Below are 13,397 nucleotides of genomic sequence, written 5' to 3'. Positions count from 1 at the left end.
GTAGTAGGACTAGCGGCACGGAAGCGGTGCTTCTTCCTGCGCATATCATCGTGCAGCTTGGGCCCCCATCTGCTCGCACGCACGCACACGGACCTCCCCCTCTTCCCTCTCTCTCTCTTTTGCTCTCCCTCTCCCTCTCTCTCCATGAGGCTGGCTGCGAGCGCAGCGCCCGAGAGTCGACGAACCATCCCCGTCTCACAGGCCGCCGTCGGCCGCTCGTCCGCGCGCGTCTCATCCCGTCGGTAAAATAGGAGCAGAGTGGAAACGATGGCGACGATGGAGATGGCCCGCGAGCAGCCCGCTCGACACGACGAGGGCAGCCTGGACCGGCAAGCGGGGCCGGCGACGCTGTCGACGGCGACTATAGCAACACCAACACCAGCGACGGCGGCGGCGGGTCCGGTAGCAGCCTCGCCGGGGCAGCAGCAGCAGCAGCAGGCGGAGCTGCTCCAGCTTCCAAGCGCCCCGACGCATGAGCCCGCGTCTTGCCCGTCTTCGTCTTTGCCGAGCGCCGCTGTTGCTGGCTCCTCGTCGGCGTCCGCGTCGTCGTCGTCTTCCCCATCCCCAGCCACACGGTCGCCGATCACAAGGGGACAGGCGGGCAGCAGCACAGCGGCCACATCGCCCTCCCGACTGCATCCATCTGGCATGGCAGTGACGGCGACTACGGCGGCCACGGCGGCCACGGCGGCCGCGGCGACCACACGCATGGGCAACAGCGGAGAAAAGGACGACGAAAGCGAGGAGATGGAGGAGATGGAAGAGGTGCTCGAGGAGCTCGACGACGACGACGGCGTTGAGGTCGCAGGCATCCGGACTGGTTCCCGGCTCGGCCATGCCGACGTGCTGGCCGGCGGCGCCGAGCAGGAGGCGTCGATGGCCGAGACGGTGGCGACGATGCAGGGCGCAAGCGTCGCTGCGCTCCAGACGCTGCTGCGGTCCATTGGATCGGATCCGGGCGCCGTGGCCCTCATCGGCGGCCAGCCGCGGCTCGACGCCCTCGAGGCAGCCGTCGCCGCCGTCGCACAGAGCCTCAAGTCGACATCGCCGATCTCCTCGACGAGCAGCCAGGGCCCTGCGTCGGCCCTGTCCGAGAACAGCGCCGCCCAGGAAGCGGCGGCCAGTCTCAACCACCTTCTCGACTCCTTCTCACTCGATGCGGCCCAGCGCGATGCGAGCCTGGCCGACGATCTGAACCTAATCAATGCTCTCGGCTCGCTCCTCTCCAGCCTCGAGGCATCCAAAGCACACGTCAGCACCGATCTCGCCCTCGGCAGCGAGTCTGCCGCCGCCGCCGCCGCCTTGCCCCGATCCTCGTCGCCCCAGACTGCGCCTGCCGCGCTCGGCTCGCTCCAGTACCACCAGCAGCAGAGCTATGCCCAGCGCTTTGGCCACCGCGCACCGACGGGCGCCACGAGGATGCCCTCGTCTCCCCTGGCGCAGACGGCTCGAGCCAGCGTCAAGTCCCCCAGCCCATCTGCGAGCCGCGAGTCGCTGCGGGATCCGTTTGCCGAGACCGAGGGAATGGTCATGGCGCCGACGGCCATCGCAGTCGAGGATGGCTCCATGGCCTTTGCCAGGCTGCTCGACAGCCTCATCGCGCGCTCTTCCAGCTGCATCGAGGCTGCTTCCCTCGTCGCAACGAGCAGCAGCAGTAGCGCCCTCTTGACACCGCCAAGTAGTACTACCTCGACGGCACAAGCGCATACATCGCCAGCAAAGACGTTGCAGCGCCAGGCCGAGGAGCGCCAGGACGCACTGGCGCAGCTCCAGCGGGTCGCTGCCATCGCCAGAGATCTCGTCGCCTCCAGGAGCGCCACCGCACCCCCGCTCCTCTCTGCCGAACAGTGCCAGCCTCTTTCTGGTCTGCTCGGCAGCCGCACCTCGTCACCGGGGCCCTCGCCTCAGCTGCTGGCCCATGCCAACTCCAGCTACTCGCCTGCCATGTCGCCCACCCGCGGTCGTTCGCGGCGCAATAGCATGGCCTCGCTCAACTCGCCCAGCTCCATCAGTCCGGGCACAGAGGTGCCCATGCCCATCGGAGATCCGGCAGGGGAAGCCCTTGCAGCGGGCGTCGGCGTCGGCGTAGGCGTCGGTGTTGGCGTCGTCGCCGGGGCTTCCAGGAGCTTGTCACGGCCCTCTTCGAGGAGCAACTTACGCCACGCTGCTTCTCCTTCTTCTGCTGCTGGTGCTGCGACCATGTCACCCCCTCCCCCGCCCCCGCTGCTGGGGGGTCCGACGGCTGTTGGAGGAGCTGTGGCCTCTCCGTCGTCACGTAGGGCCAGCTCAACCAGTGAGGGCAACGCATCCATTGCTGCGATGCAATCGCCGCCACCACGATACTCGGAAGACTCGATGAGGAACTGGTCCTCGACCTTTGGTCATGGGCATCATGCTGCCGCTTCGTCGCTGTCTGGCGTGCCGTCGTTTGACCATGCGCAAAAGGACGGCGTCCTTTCGAGGAGCAGCTCCAGCGACGTCTCCTTTGGGACGACGACGCATCATTTCCTGCCGGCGTATGCGCGAGGCTCAGACAACATTGCCTATCGCTATGGCGACGACGCCAAGGGCCGCAGCTCCTCTTCGCTGAGCCACTACGATGCAAAGCTCGGCAGCAGCGGCGGCGGTGCCTTTCACCACTCGACGGAGACAATCGCGCGCGAAAAGGAGCGAGCACGGAGCGCGAGCGCCACGCAGGAGTATCTCGCTCGCACCTCGCAGGACCTCACCATGGTGGAGAACGGCATCGCACGTCTGTACACGGCCCTGCCTCAACTCTCGGACCAGCGGGCCACGCTGAACAGCTCGCCGCAGTCGCACAGCAACTTCAGCAGGGCAGCGGCAGAGGAGGAGAAACCAGGCGCAGTGTTTGATGCGCTCGAGCGGCTCTCTCGCGGTGGGCGCATGGAGGATCAGCGGGCACTCCCGCCGCCACCACCAACCGTAGCCTCGAGCTCGTCACTGAACAAGCTCGACTCGCCATTGGCAAGCCCTGTCGAGCCCTCGTCACCGAGCTCGGGGGGCGCCAGGGGCCTCGTTCGTCGCTTCTCGTCAGTGGCGCCCCTCGCGCTTGGCTCTCTTTCGCTGCGCGGCAGGGGCAGTGCTGCTGAAGGAAAGGGCAAACGACGGGAGCGCGACGGTCACGAAAGTGCCGGGTACGACGCAAGCCTCTCGAGCCCCTCGCCCGTGTCAGAACGTCATGTCGGAAATGGCCACTCTCGACTCGACCGGCTTCTTGGACACCGTTCTCACGACGAGGATGCCGACCTAGACAGGATCGCGAGCCGTGTGCTGAGCTCGCGCGATCGCGAGTACGCTGACCAGCGAGTCGAGTTCAGGGCGCGACCAAAGCAGATGGGCCGCGCATCCAAGCTCGAAAAGATGGGCATGGTGAGTCAATTCTCGAGCTGCTCCACCCTCAATCGTATGCTCATGCTGCTGCTGTTCAAATTTTCTCTTGAACAGGCCCAGACTGCCATGGCGTCGGGATCGGAAGACGACTTGTTTGAGAAGCTGTCGTCGGCCAGCCGGCGCTTGGAGGGACAGGACGCTGTGATGCGACCCAAGAACGGGCGCCGGTCGATGGACATGCTCACTCAGACGCACAAGCGCGGCAGCGCCTCGCTGCCACTCAGCAGCCGCGACCTCGTGCGGGCGAGAGCAGCAGGCGCAGATGGCAACGACGCTGACAGCAAGTGGCAGACACAGACCATCGGTGACTTTTCCGACAATACACTAGCGACACAGGTTGCCAGTGGCATGGCGGGCGCCAGCTCGGCCCATCTAGAAGGTGGAGCAGGGGACGACCTCGTCGGCAACGATGGCGATTCGGATGACTTTTACGTTGGGCAGCCCACGAGTAAGTGGGTCCAAACCCATGCTCCCTCCTCCTCCTCCTCTTCTCCGCAGGGCAAAGCCGCTAACGGTGCTGCTGCTGCTTCGTACAGGCCAAGCAGTCTAGCATTGCATGCAGGAAGGGAGGAGGCAGGTGTGGAAGTGCAGGAACGCAAAGAGGACAGCGAGGAATGTCAATGGCATTATATCTGCGAGACGCAGGCCAGACTGGGGACCATGACAATATCGCTCTGGCGAGAGCAGGACGTCGAAGAGACTCACTGGCGATTCGAGGTCGATGCGTCCGGAGAGCACATAGAGTTGACGGGCGATGATGGCGGCGGAAAAGATCGACGGAAGGTACTTTGCTACCCGCTCTCCTCTAGAGGGACGCCTGGCCAGGGAACCATGACGCCCAAGGAGGATCATAGGAGCGCGAAGGTATCAGTATCGACTGCGGCCACGGACGAAGAGCGACCTGATGCTTTTGCGGAGGCGCCTCTGAGCGCCAGTATGCTCGAGTCGAGCCGTACGAAGAGCCTCGTCTGCACGTCGTGCCTCGAAACCGTCGTCGATCTGCAGAGTGTCTCGCGCTTTGTCGCGCTCCCCTCGCAGCATTGGGAAGAGCTCATCGACGCATGGATGTGCCATGGCGACCAGGAAATCAACGTCGGTCTGATCCAAGCCCACAAGGACATGGACGAATCAAAGCCGGTCCAGGTCGGCGAGGTCCGCGTGTCGGACTCGCAATTGACGCTCAACGGCGTCAATGCCGTCGCCGGGAAGATCGACATTGTCACCTCTACGTCGCCCCTGGAGGTAAGTGTTGGCCGCTTCGCTCGAGCGGAGAGGATTGGCACGAACGGACTGCACAGAAAAGTCGTCATCTTGTGGTGCGCGCTTGCTCTTGCCGAAGTGGTGGCACGCCTTGTCGCGTGTATCTCCTGATGTTGAATGGGCAAACCGCCAGGGCGACCTTGGCCAGGTATGTCCTTCCGTCATTGAGATATGCTGTGAGCACGGTCCGTTCCATCTTTGGGTTTTACAAGGGTACGCGCGGGAGAAGGCTGAGTAGCGCAGAGACGCGGCTTGGCTGGGGTGTTGGAAGGAGACCTTAGATCTCTCCGAGATGAGACTTCTTCCCGCCCAGGCAAGGCTTCTCTTTGAGCCTATCCTTCTCCTCCGACTGATACATTGGGTCCGAGAGGAATTACATCAAGTCTCCTCGTCAGAAACACCATCTTCGTTTCTTCTCAGACGGAGAGGGTCACTAGCAGGAGACACATACACGTTCATGGGCGACGATGGACGCTGATCCCTTCTTTTGCCAACCACAGCAACCAGCTCGGCTCATCTGTGCGCAGTGCCGCTTCCCTCTCGGAAACATCGTGACGCCACTCGACAACTCCGCTCCTCTAGCCCTTGCCAGTGGCAGCTGTTCGATTCGACTCGGAAAGTACGCCCTCCGACCATCGTCCCTATCGAATTTGCAGCCCGCGCCGAGCCTTTTGCCGATCATCGTTGCTAACGACCTCGTCCGGCTCGCCCAGGCACACGCCGCGAGGCATTTTGTCATTGAAGGCCTCCTCAATGAGGGCAGCAGTGCACCTGACAAGGTCATGCTGACCGTTTGGCTCTTCCTCGAGTCGTTCGAAATTGCTGTCTCCAAGACGGCGTCGACCATTGCCGCCTTTCATGGTGTCAAAGACAACGGACATCGGCTCCGCGCGTGCAAAGTCATGTATCGCCTGGACTCGGCACAGTCAGTCGACAATCCCAGCGCGACAAGCTGGAGTCAACCGGGCATGATCGAAAGGCTCGCCTACCCAAACGCCTGGTGCCTCTCCCTTGTCCACTTCTTGCAGCTTTCGACCAGCTGCCTTGCGCCCAGCCAACGCACCTTTGGCCCATGGACGGTTGGCTTTCTCGAAATGACGGGCAGCCAATAAAATACTTTTTCCCCATTATGGACGGGTTTTTCCTTTTCTTCTTGTCCCCACCATTCATACCAAATTTCCTCATCATTCTCATCTCAATTCATCATGCAATTCCATCAAAGATCTAGCACATTCTATGATACAGTACAAAGCTTGCTCACGAGAGCTTCAGTCTGCGCTCCTTGGCAATCACACCAACCAGCTCGTTCCAGTCTGCCGCATCGCCTTCCACAGTGATCCTTTTCAAATAGCTCAGAATATCACCAACCATGAGATCATCGCAGGCGCCCAAAAAGCTGCGAAACCTGCCAACGTCTGCAAGTCGTGGCCCGCTCTTGCCATAACGTTTGTACCACGCCCGCACCATGCCCCTCACATCCTCCAGACTCGTGGCTCCCTTCAGAGAGGGAAGCTCTTTCGGGCCTTTGGCCTTCAGCAGCGGCTCCCAATCGTACTCGAGTGCCGCAGCGTCCGACGTGCGACTAGCGACCTCCATCGCAGCTCTGCGCTCCTCCATCAACGTCCTTTCCCTCGCTTGTTTCCCGCCCTTGAATCTGGCCACTCTACTTCGCTGCTCGGCAATCATCTCCGCCTGGACCTCGCGCGGAAGCGCCGCGTAGAAGTCTGCGTCAATTCCGAGGTCATGCAGCTCGGCCCGAGAGACTGCTGATGGATCTCGCAGGCGAGGCGACGAAGGAGAGAGGAGCGTGGTCGACTGGCCGTGAAGGCTCGTCGACGTTGCGAGCTCCATCGCGCGGAGGCGACCCGGCTGCTGCTGCACTTGTTGCCCTGGCCGATGGGAGCCCGACGCATCGTTCAACACTGCCCTTTCAAAAAGCCTTTGCTGCTGAAGCAATCCTCCCCTCCTCCTTGGCGACTCGGACAGCGATCTCTTATTGTCCAACGGCGACGAAGAAGCTTCCCTCTCTCTGCCGAGGTCCCTCATGATTTCTTTCCGCATCGACTCCGGAAGCTCTTGCAGCACGGCCGGATCAATCTGCGAGAAAGTCGCGGCGACAAAGTCCGACCTCGATTCCGCTGCCTGCTGTAGCAGCTTTTGCTGGCTCGCCGGCCCGTCTCGATCGCGCTTTGATGGCGTCGCAGAGGCTGCACGTTTCATGAGTGTCGTGAAAGGGTTAACTTTCGTCGGCGTCGTTGTTGTTGATGATGCCTTGGCGGGAGAGGGCGAGAGTTTCGATGCAGCAGCAGCAGCATTTTTGCTGGTCGTCTCTGCGGCGAGTGAAGGTAATTTATTCTGATGTCTAGCTGCAGAAATTTGGGCCTGAATGTGCGCCGGAAGGGCAGCGATGACTTCGCTGTCCAGTTGCGAAGCTGGTGGGATGACAAACTGCGTCGAAGCAGGTGGTCGTGGCGGCGGCTCTGGCGTGACGGACCGTCTTCGCGGTAGTTGATCAGAAGATCCCGGCACTAGTTCTTCTGAGGCGCTCATGTCGTCTTCATCGTCGTCATATTCAGAGGTGTGCAGCGCTGTCGAGATAGGCAAGGTATCTTGCTTCGACTTCCTCTCGCTCACATTGGCTCTGTCAGTGCTCTGCTCTTCATCGTCCCTCTTCGAAAGCTTAGGTTCTGGCTGACCAAACACGAGACGTGATTGCCCTGCTTCTGGCTTCGCGGTGACCTTGCCTTCCTTCGGTGAAAGCTTCTGCAATGTAACACCGAGCCCACGCAGCTGATCTGGTGGCGCGTTGAGGCTCTTGATGAGTGGCCAGGCCGCCTTGAAGATCGTTTCGGCATCATCGACTGCCGCACCGCCAGGTCCCCGAACTGGACAGCTACGACTGTGTGTATCGCAAGGACCGTGCCCAAGAAATTTGGGCGCCTCAATGGGTGCATGAGCTGCTCGAATCATGACGCTGACGACACACTGACGCCCCGCGAGACGAATGGCTTTGAGCCGGCTGCTGACTTCCTCGCACAATTTCCGCACAAAATCTTTTGCTTCCTCCTGTGTCTCAAAGCGAATTGCGTAGTTGACATTGGCGCCACACGACTGCCTTTGCTTGACGGCTTCGATGCGATCCCTCTCCCGGCCATGCAGCTTATCCCAGACTGTCGCGCCCATCTTTTCGCCCAGCTCAGCCGTCAATCGGGCCTTGGAGGCCTTGGTACGGGCCATGCCAACATTGTAAGTGCCAAAGAGCTCTTTGAACCTGTTGCGCATGGACCAGCCGATTCCGTGCAGATCATCGACGTCAAGGGCAGCGGTAAAGTCGAGCACGTCTTCCGGTCTGAGATGAAACGAGCCTCCAGGTTTTGCCTTCCTCGTCGCAAGCCGTGCCTGGAGGATGTTTGCCCCGATCCCGATGCTGGCTTCACACCCTGTCCTAGTGCGAATCTCATCCCGGAGCGCCTCGGCGAGCTGCTTCTCCTCTGTCCAGACCTCACCCTGGCTGCTTGTATGACCACGATACGCCTGTAAAAGCGCGGCACCTGACTCGCTCAATCCCTTCCCCTGACGCATGTTGTGCAGCAGCATGCTGACGTCGAGGAGTGCCTCGTCGATGCTTACAGCCTCCAAGGCATCGGCATGCTCGAGCATCAACGCGTAGAACTTGACAGCCACGTCGTTGTAGCCGGCAAAGTCATAAGGGATCGTCTGGACCGTCGGACACATTCGCCGAGCCTGCCCCAGACTCATGCCGTTGCGAATGCCGGACTTGCGGGCCTCGTAGCTGCAGGAGGCAATCTCCGAGGTGCTGCTCTCGCCCGCCGAGTCGGAGGAATTGTGGCAGACAACGACAGGCTTGTCGACAAGATCCGGGCGCTTGCGAAGGCCGACGGTGACGAAGAATGCGTCGAAATCGACATGCATAATGCAGCGCTTGATCCCAGACGGCAGGTCCAAGCTCCCCTGCTCTCGTCCCGCTTCTCTCATGGCTTGCGTGACGAGTTCCTTCATCTCGCTCTTCCAGGTGCTGAGGTGATGCAGCCGACTCTTCTCAAAGAAGCCGGCCAAGAAGCTGTCGCCAGTCGCCGTGTTGTGTTGGCGCCAAGACGGGGACGAGAGCAGCTCGGCGGCCTTTCGATTGGAAGGATGCTTTGCGTAGGGATGCGAGGGGTGAGTGTGCCCAGCCGCCACGGCTGCTGCCCAGGTCGGCGGATCAGTGCCGAGCGAGGGGAATGTCTTCGCGTCGGGAGCATGTGCTTCGGGCATCTGATCTATGTCCTTCGTACCGGTAAGTGGAGTCTTTGAGGTTGTGCGTCCCACATTCACCGATCGAAGGCCGTCATGCTTGGTTTCGACAGAAGTCTCGAGCTTCGCTATCGACCTCGGCAGCTCGTTGGTTGCGGCGTCGTTGTTCGGAATATCTTCATCGGCCTGTAATCTTGCTGTCGCTGGAGCTGATGGTGCTTGGTTCTCCATCAGGGTGTCTTCATGATGAGAAGAGGCCCGAAGATCCTCGCGCTGTGGCGCAAGAGTAGAGTCCATCGCTGCGGGCTCTGCACTCGCCCGTGAGGTTGATGGCGCCTTCTCTGCCCAACCGGCCAGTGTCTTCTGACGACTGCCCTTTCCCCATGGGCCCACGCCGCCTCCGTTTGTACCGGCACCCGCACCAGAGTGCCTGTACAAGGACATGGCTGGGTTTTCCGTTTTGGCCATCGATCTCCAATCCTGGCCCGCCGTCGCCACGTTGTTCTTCTTCTCATCCTCCCCTTCCTGCTCCTCCTCCTCAACGTCCTTCTGTTGTGCTGCGCTTGCCGACCTGGTCCTCTTCATCCCCACTGCCTCCCGTGGAGCAAGAGCACCGGCTTTCATCGCCCCGGTCGCATCTGCATCGCACCTGAAATCCCTCCAATCGAGTCTCCTCCCCTCTTCCACGCTCTTCACCACCCACTCTGGCTTGACGACCTTGTAGCGCTCAAACTCGATGCGCTTCTTGGCGGTGAGGTTCGACGCCACAATGTGCGTCACGGGCGTCTTTTGATCCAGGTACGGCATCAGCTCGCCGCCGTGGAGTTGCAGCATCCGCCGAAGCTCGGCATACGGCGGGTTCGTGTGGCCGTTGATGTAGATGCACGTTCCTCTGAACAAGGGTGGATAGGTGTCGCTTTGGGCAGTCTTGCTTTGAGAGGACGCGCCTGCAGCCAGAGCCGCAGCAGCTCGTGCTTCGTCCTCGGAGATGGCAGCCTCCTGTACCTTGAGCTGGTCATACAAGTTAGCCGACATCGATGATGAGCAGCCCGATACTGCTGCGACTTACCTTGAGGCGTTTGTTCTTCATGTACGATCGAAAGTCGCCAAAGGCGCTGGGCTTGTAGGCGTCTGTCTCCATGTACGTCTTTGCTTCGGGCGATGGCTTCTTGTTGACATCATCTGGAAAGTCGTCGTCACTGGCCACTTCGCTCTCAAAGTCGGCGCGGGCCCGCTTGGCCGACGACGACGAGGCAGCAGCGTTCCGGGGAGGTGCCGAGCTTAAGTCGGGTACCTGGACTACCTCGGCACCTTGCGTATCGAGAACGCCGAGGTAGAGCTCTGGTTTGTCGTTTCCAGCGTCCTGCAACTGCAGCGGTGGCTCCTCGCCGCGCTGCCCTTCGTCATCTACCCCGTGGACAGGCGCGCGCATCGCGGAGGGCGGAAGCGGCAGCGGCGGCGTGAGCTGGCTCGTCGCCGCCAGTGCATCGTAGAGCGCCTCGTCATCGTTGTCTCCAAACGAGGTCTGGCTACCCGCCGGTGGCGGCGACCCGACCATCACGTCGGGAGGGGGCCCATCGGGTTGCTCGCAGAGGACGTCAGTCTCGTCTCTCGCGCACTTGGATCCATTTTTCTGGTTCTGATTCTGGTTCAGGGCGCGTAGATTACCTCCACGCTCCGAAGCGTGTGTTTTTTCGGTTTTGAATGTCCGGTCATCTCCACGCAATACATACGCCTGCGTCATGGTGATGAGAGTATGACACTATTCGGACTTGCTGCAGTAATTTCATAGTGATTGACAACGGCGCCTAAAAGTACAGGTTGGAATAGCAAGAGGAAGCTGGTGGAAGTGGTGATGTTCAAAGGAGGGCTACAGCAGCAGAGGACAATCAATCTCTCTCTCTGCGCGCCCGCCCGCGTAGGCGTGTAAAAGAGTGGATGGCAATCATGCCCAATTGTCCCGCGAGTCGGACTTGGCTCGACCCCTGAATCCGCCCTCTCCTCCGGAGTCGTCAAAGCCTCGACTCTTGAAGCCGCCGGCTCCTCCCCTGGAGCTTTCATAGCCGCCCCTTCCCCTGGAGCTTTCATAGCCACCCCTTCCCCTGGAGCTTTCAAAGCCTCCCAACCGCTTGCCATTGCGACCTTCCCATGGCTTTCCTGCCCTGTCACCGCCAAAGTTGCCAAAGCGCGAGCCAGACCTACGTTGCTCGAGCCTGATGCCGAGCTTCGAGAGGAATGCGGCGCTCACGTACGGTGGCTCGTTGAGACCACCGGCTTCGACGGCCCACTGCTTGACACCATCCACCATGGCGCTCTTTGTCGTCCGCAGTTCGTCCGTCCGGCTGGCATAGTAGCCCAGCAGCGAGGCAAACACCTCCGACACTGTCTCTTCCTCCAGGCCAGCCAGGGCTTCTTCGATGGCACCATCGATCTTCTCGTCTGCGAGCTTCGCCGTCAGTTCCTCTTGGAACTTGGACGGTCGATTGGGCGACCCCGAGTCCGCGCTGGCATAGGGTGCTCGCGAAGACTTTTTACCCCTCGTCGACGACCTCTCGCGCTGACGATCATGGGCAGGAGCCTGCTGCATCGCATTCCAAATCTCCGAGGGAACAACGCTCGTCGGGTCCTCGTCAAATCTTGTGGCAAGCTCGGCGAGTTCGGTCTTGAAGGCGTCCGTCGAGATGTCCTGAACAGGCAGATCCCTGAGCGACGAAGCGGCAAAGCCGGCCTCAAACGGTTGCAGGATGATGTCTGCCCGGCCCGTCTTTCCTGCTCGACCAGTCCTGCCGATGCGGTGAATGTACTGGTCGGTGCTGACGGCTGAGCCGACCTGGATGACGCGTGTAGTGCCGGGGTAGTCGACACCCCTTGCGCTCACGTCGCTCGTGACAAGCACAGAGGCACCCGTCGGGTCCTTGCGGAACATGTCACTGGTTCGGAATCGCTGGTTCTGGTCCTTCTTCGAGTGGATCTCATACATCCGAGTCGAAGAAGCAGGGAGGCAAGCCTTGATGGACCTGTGCGAGAGGACCTGGCTGAGCATCTGCGTCAGCTTTGTCGTGGGCGCAAAGATGATGATCTTCGATCGACCAGGGTTGGAGAGCTGGTCATGGGCGATGACGCGGATGAGGTGGCGAATCTGGTCGGCTGCCGAGGACAGCACCGTCGCAAACTGGGGAATGTGCTTGTGAACATTGTCCTCGCCCTCGGGGACGCAGTCGATGAATGCGTGGTTCTTGTCGAGAGTCTGCCTGGCAATGGCGCGGATGTCGCGAGAGACGGTGGCACTGAAGAGCATCGTCAAGCGGTCCTCCTTGGTGGGAATGTGGGAAATGATGGACTGGATGTCGTCGCGGAAGCCCATCTCCAGCAGCGTGTCGGCCTCGTCGAGAATCAGCGTCTGACACCCAGACAGAGCGTTGCGGACGACGGATTCCTCTCGGGCGAGATCCATGATGCGGCCTGGGGTGGCCACAACGACGTCCGGCCTCGTCTTCTTCCACTGCCGCAGCTGACCCATGCGAGACGCGCCACCAACGAGGAGCTGGACGGAAAGGCCGTCGTGGTGCTCATGCAGCTTTGTAGCCTCAGTTGCGATCTGCGTCGCCAGCTCACGGGTGGGTGAGATGACGAGGGTGCCGACGGTGTTGTTGAGGAACTGCTGACCGAGTCGGGTCCTTCCGTGCTTGTCCAGTGCCTCGAAACTCAAGTCGGGTCTGTTCTTCTTGAGCATCTCGGCAAACGGTTCCGTGAACTCTCCCTTGAGCACACCCTTGTGTGCCTTGAGTCTCGCCTCGATGGCCGGCACCAGAAAGGCCAGCGTCTTTCCCGTTCCTGTCCTCGCCTTGACCAAGAGGTCGTGCCGTCCCTGCTCCTGCGTGGCCTTGGTATCTGCCAGTTCCGGTAAGAGGTGCAAAACACGCGTCTGAACGTCCGACATTGTCTTGTAGCCAAATGGCTTCACCGTCAGGGCCTTCCAGGTCGGATAGGAGATGTAGGGCTTGAGCGAAGCAAACGACTCGTCCTTGGGCGGCTTCTCTGTGCTCGCTGCCTCAGCGCTGCCTTCTCCGATAGGCTCACGCGCCACTTCTCTGTTCACTGCTTCCGCCTCTGCCTCCTTGACGACTGCTTGCATCTGACTGGCGCTGGTCTTGAAGGAAGCATGGTGGCCAGTCGTGTACGAATCGAGATGATGCAACCTTCCGAGCAACTGGGATGCTCTTGCCGGTCCGCGAACCGACACAGCCAAAGGCGCCGCCGCAGAGGCCCTTCCAAGTCTTCCGCTGGCGCGAGCCAGCTGTCGAAGGGCGAGCATCTTCTCTTCTAGGCTGCTTGTGTCTTCCTCGACACTTACGTGAGAGTGAAGATGGGGAATAACCTCTTCCTACGCTCAGGCAAATTTTTCCATAAAATTGTCAGTGGCCCTTTTTTTTTCCTGAGTTCCACGTGCGTGCACTTCCGATTTCCGAGCC

The 13,397-nt window shown here is 60.7% G+C and overlaps 4 protein-coding genes across 4 annotated transcripts; 1 reads left to right on the top strand and 3 right to left on the bottom strand.

Annotated features, from left to right (window-relative positions):
• Positions 1-9: 9 nt before the first annotated feature.
• FA10DRAFT_265529 (hypothetical protein) lies at positions 10-933 on the bottom strand (the record flags this gene model as incomplete). The annotated part of the gene is made up of 1 exon (XM_025521100.1): positions 10-933. A coding segment is annotated over exon 1 (701 nt), but the record flags the coding sequence as incomplete, so codon positions are not given.
• A 2,299-nt stretch (positions 934-3,232) lies between these two features.
• FA10DRAFT_72944 (hypothetical protein) lies at positions 3,233-4,960 on the top strand. Its single transcript, XM_025525665.1, has one exon. The coding sequence runs from the start codon at positions 3,355-3,357 to the stop codon at positions 4,780-4,782; it is 1,428 nt and encodes a 475-aa protein (XP_025378880.1). The 5' UTR covers positions 3,233-3,354; the 3' UTR covers positions 4,783-4,960.
• A 930-nt stretch (positions 4,961-5,890) lies between these two features.
• FA10DRAFT_265527 (hypothetical protein) lies at positions 5,891-10,508 on the bottom strand. The gene is made up of 2 exons (XM_025521099.1): positions 9,995-10,508; positions 5,891-9,936 (listed from the first exon to the last, which is right to left on the bottom strand). Exons 1-2 carry the CDS (start codon positions 10,481-10,483, stop codon positions 5,929-5,931), a joined length of 4,497 nt encoding a protein of 1,498 aa, XP_025378879.1. The 5' UTR covers positions 10,484-10,508; the 3' UTR covers positions 5,891-5,928.
• Positions 10,509-10,699: 191 nt separating this feature from the next.
• Positions 10,700-13,310, bottom strand: FA10DRAFT_265526 (DEAD-domain-containing protein). The gene has a single exon (XM_025521098.1). It carries the CDS (start codon positions 13,238-13,240, stop codon positions 10,871-10,873), a length of 2,370 nt encoding a protein of 789 aa, XP_025378878.1. The 5' UTR covers positions 13,241-13,310; the 3' UTR covers positions 10,700-10,870.
• Between the last annotated feature and the right edge of the window lie 87 nt (positions 13,311-13,397).

The sequence above is a fragment of the Acaromyces ingoldii genome (assembly GCF_003144295.1).
Source record: "Acaromyces ingoldii strain MCA 4198 unplaced genomic scaffold FA10scaffold_2, whole genome shotgun sequence".
Taxonomy (NCBI): Eukaryota; Fungi; Basidiomycota; class Exobasidiomycetes; order Exobasidiales; family Cryptobasidiaceae; genus Acaromyces; species Acaromyces ingoldii.
Note: the sequence above shows the minus strand (reverse complement) of the source record. Positions and strands in the feature narration are given on the sequence as shown.

Coding starts and splice junctions, on each gene's coding strand:
- FA10DRAFT_72944 (XM_025525665.1), top strand. CDS start 3,355: ATGGGCCGCGCATCCAAGCTCGAAAAGATGGGCATGGTGAGTCAATTC.
- FA10DRAFT_265527 (XM_025521099.1), bottom strand. CDS start 10,483: ATGGTCGGGTCGCCGCCACCGGCGGGTAGCCAGACCTCGTTTGGAGAC. Junction 9,937..9,994: donor TGAAGAACAAACGCCTCAAG/GTAAGTCGCAGC, acceptor TTGTATGACCAG/CTCAAGGTACAGGAGGCTGC.
- FA10DRAFT_265526 (XM_025521098.1), bottom strand. CDS start 13,240: ATGCTCGCCCTTCGACAGCTGGCTCGCGCCAGCGGAAGACTTGGAAGG.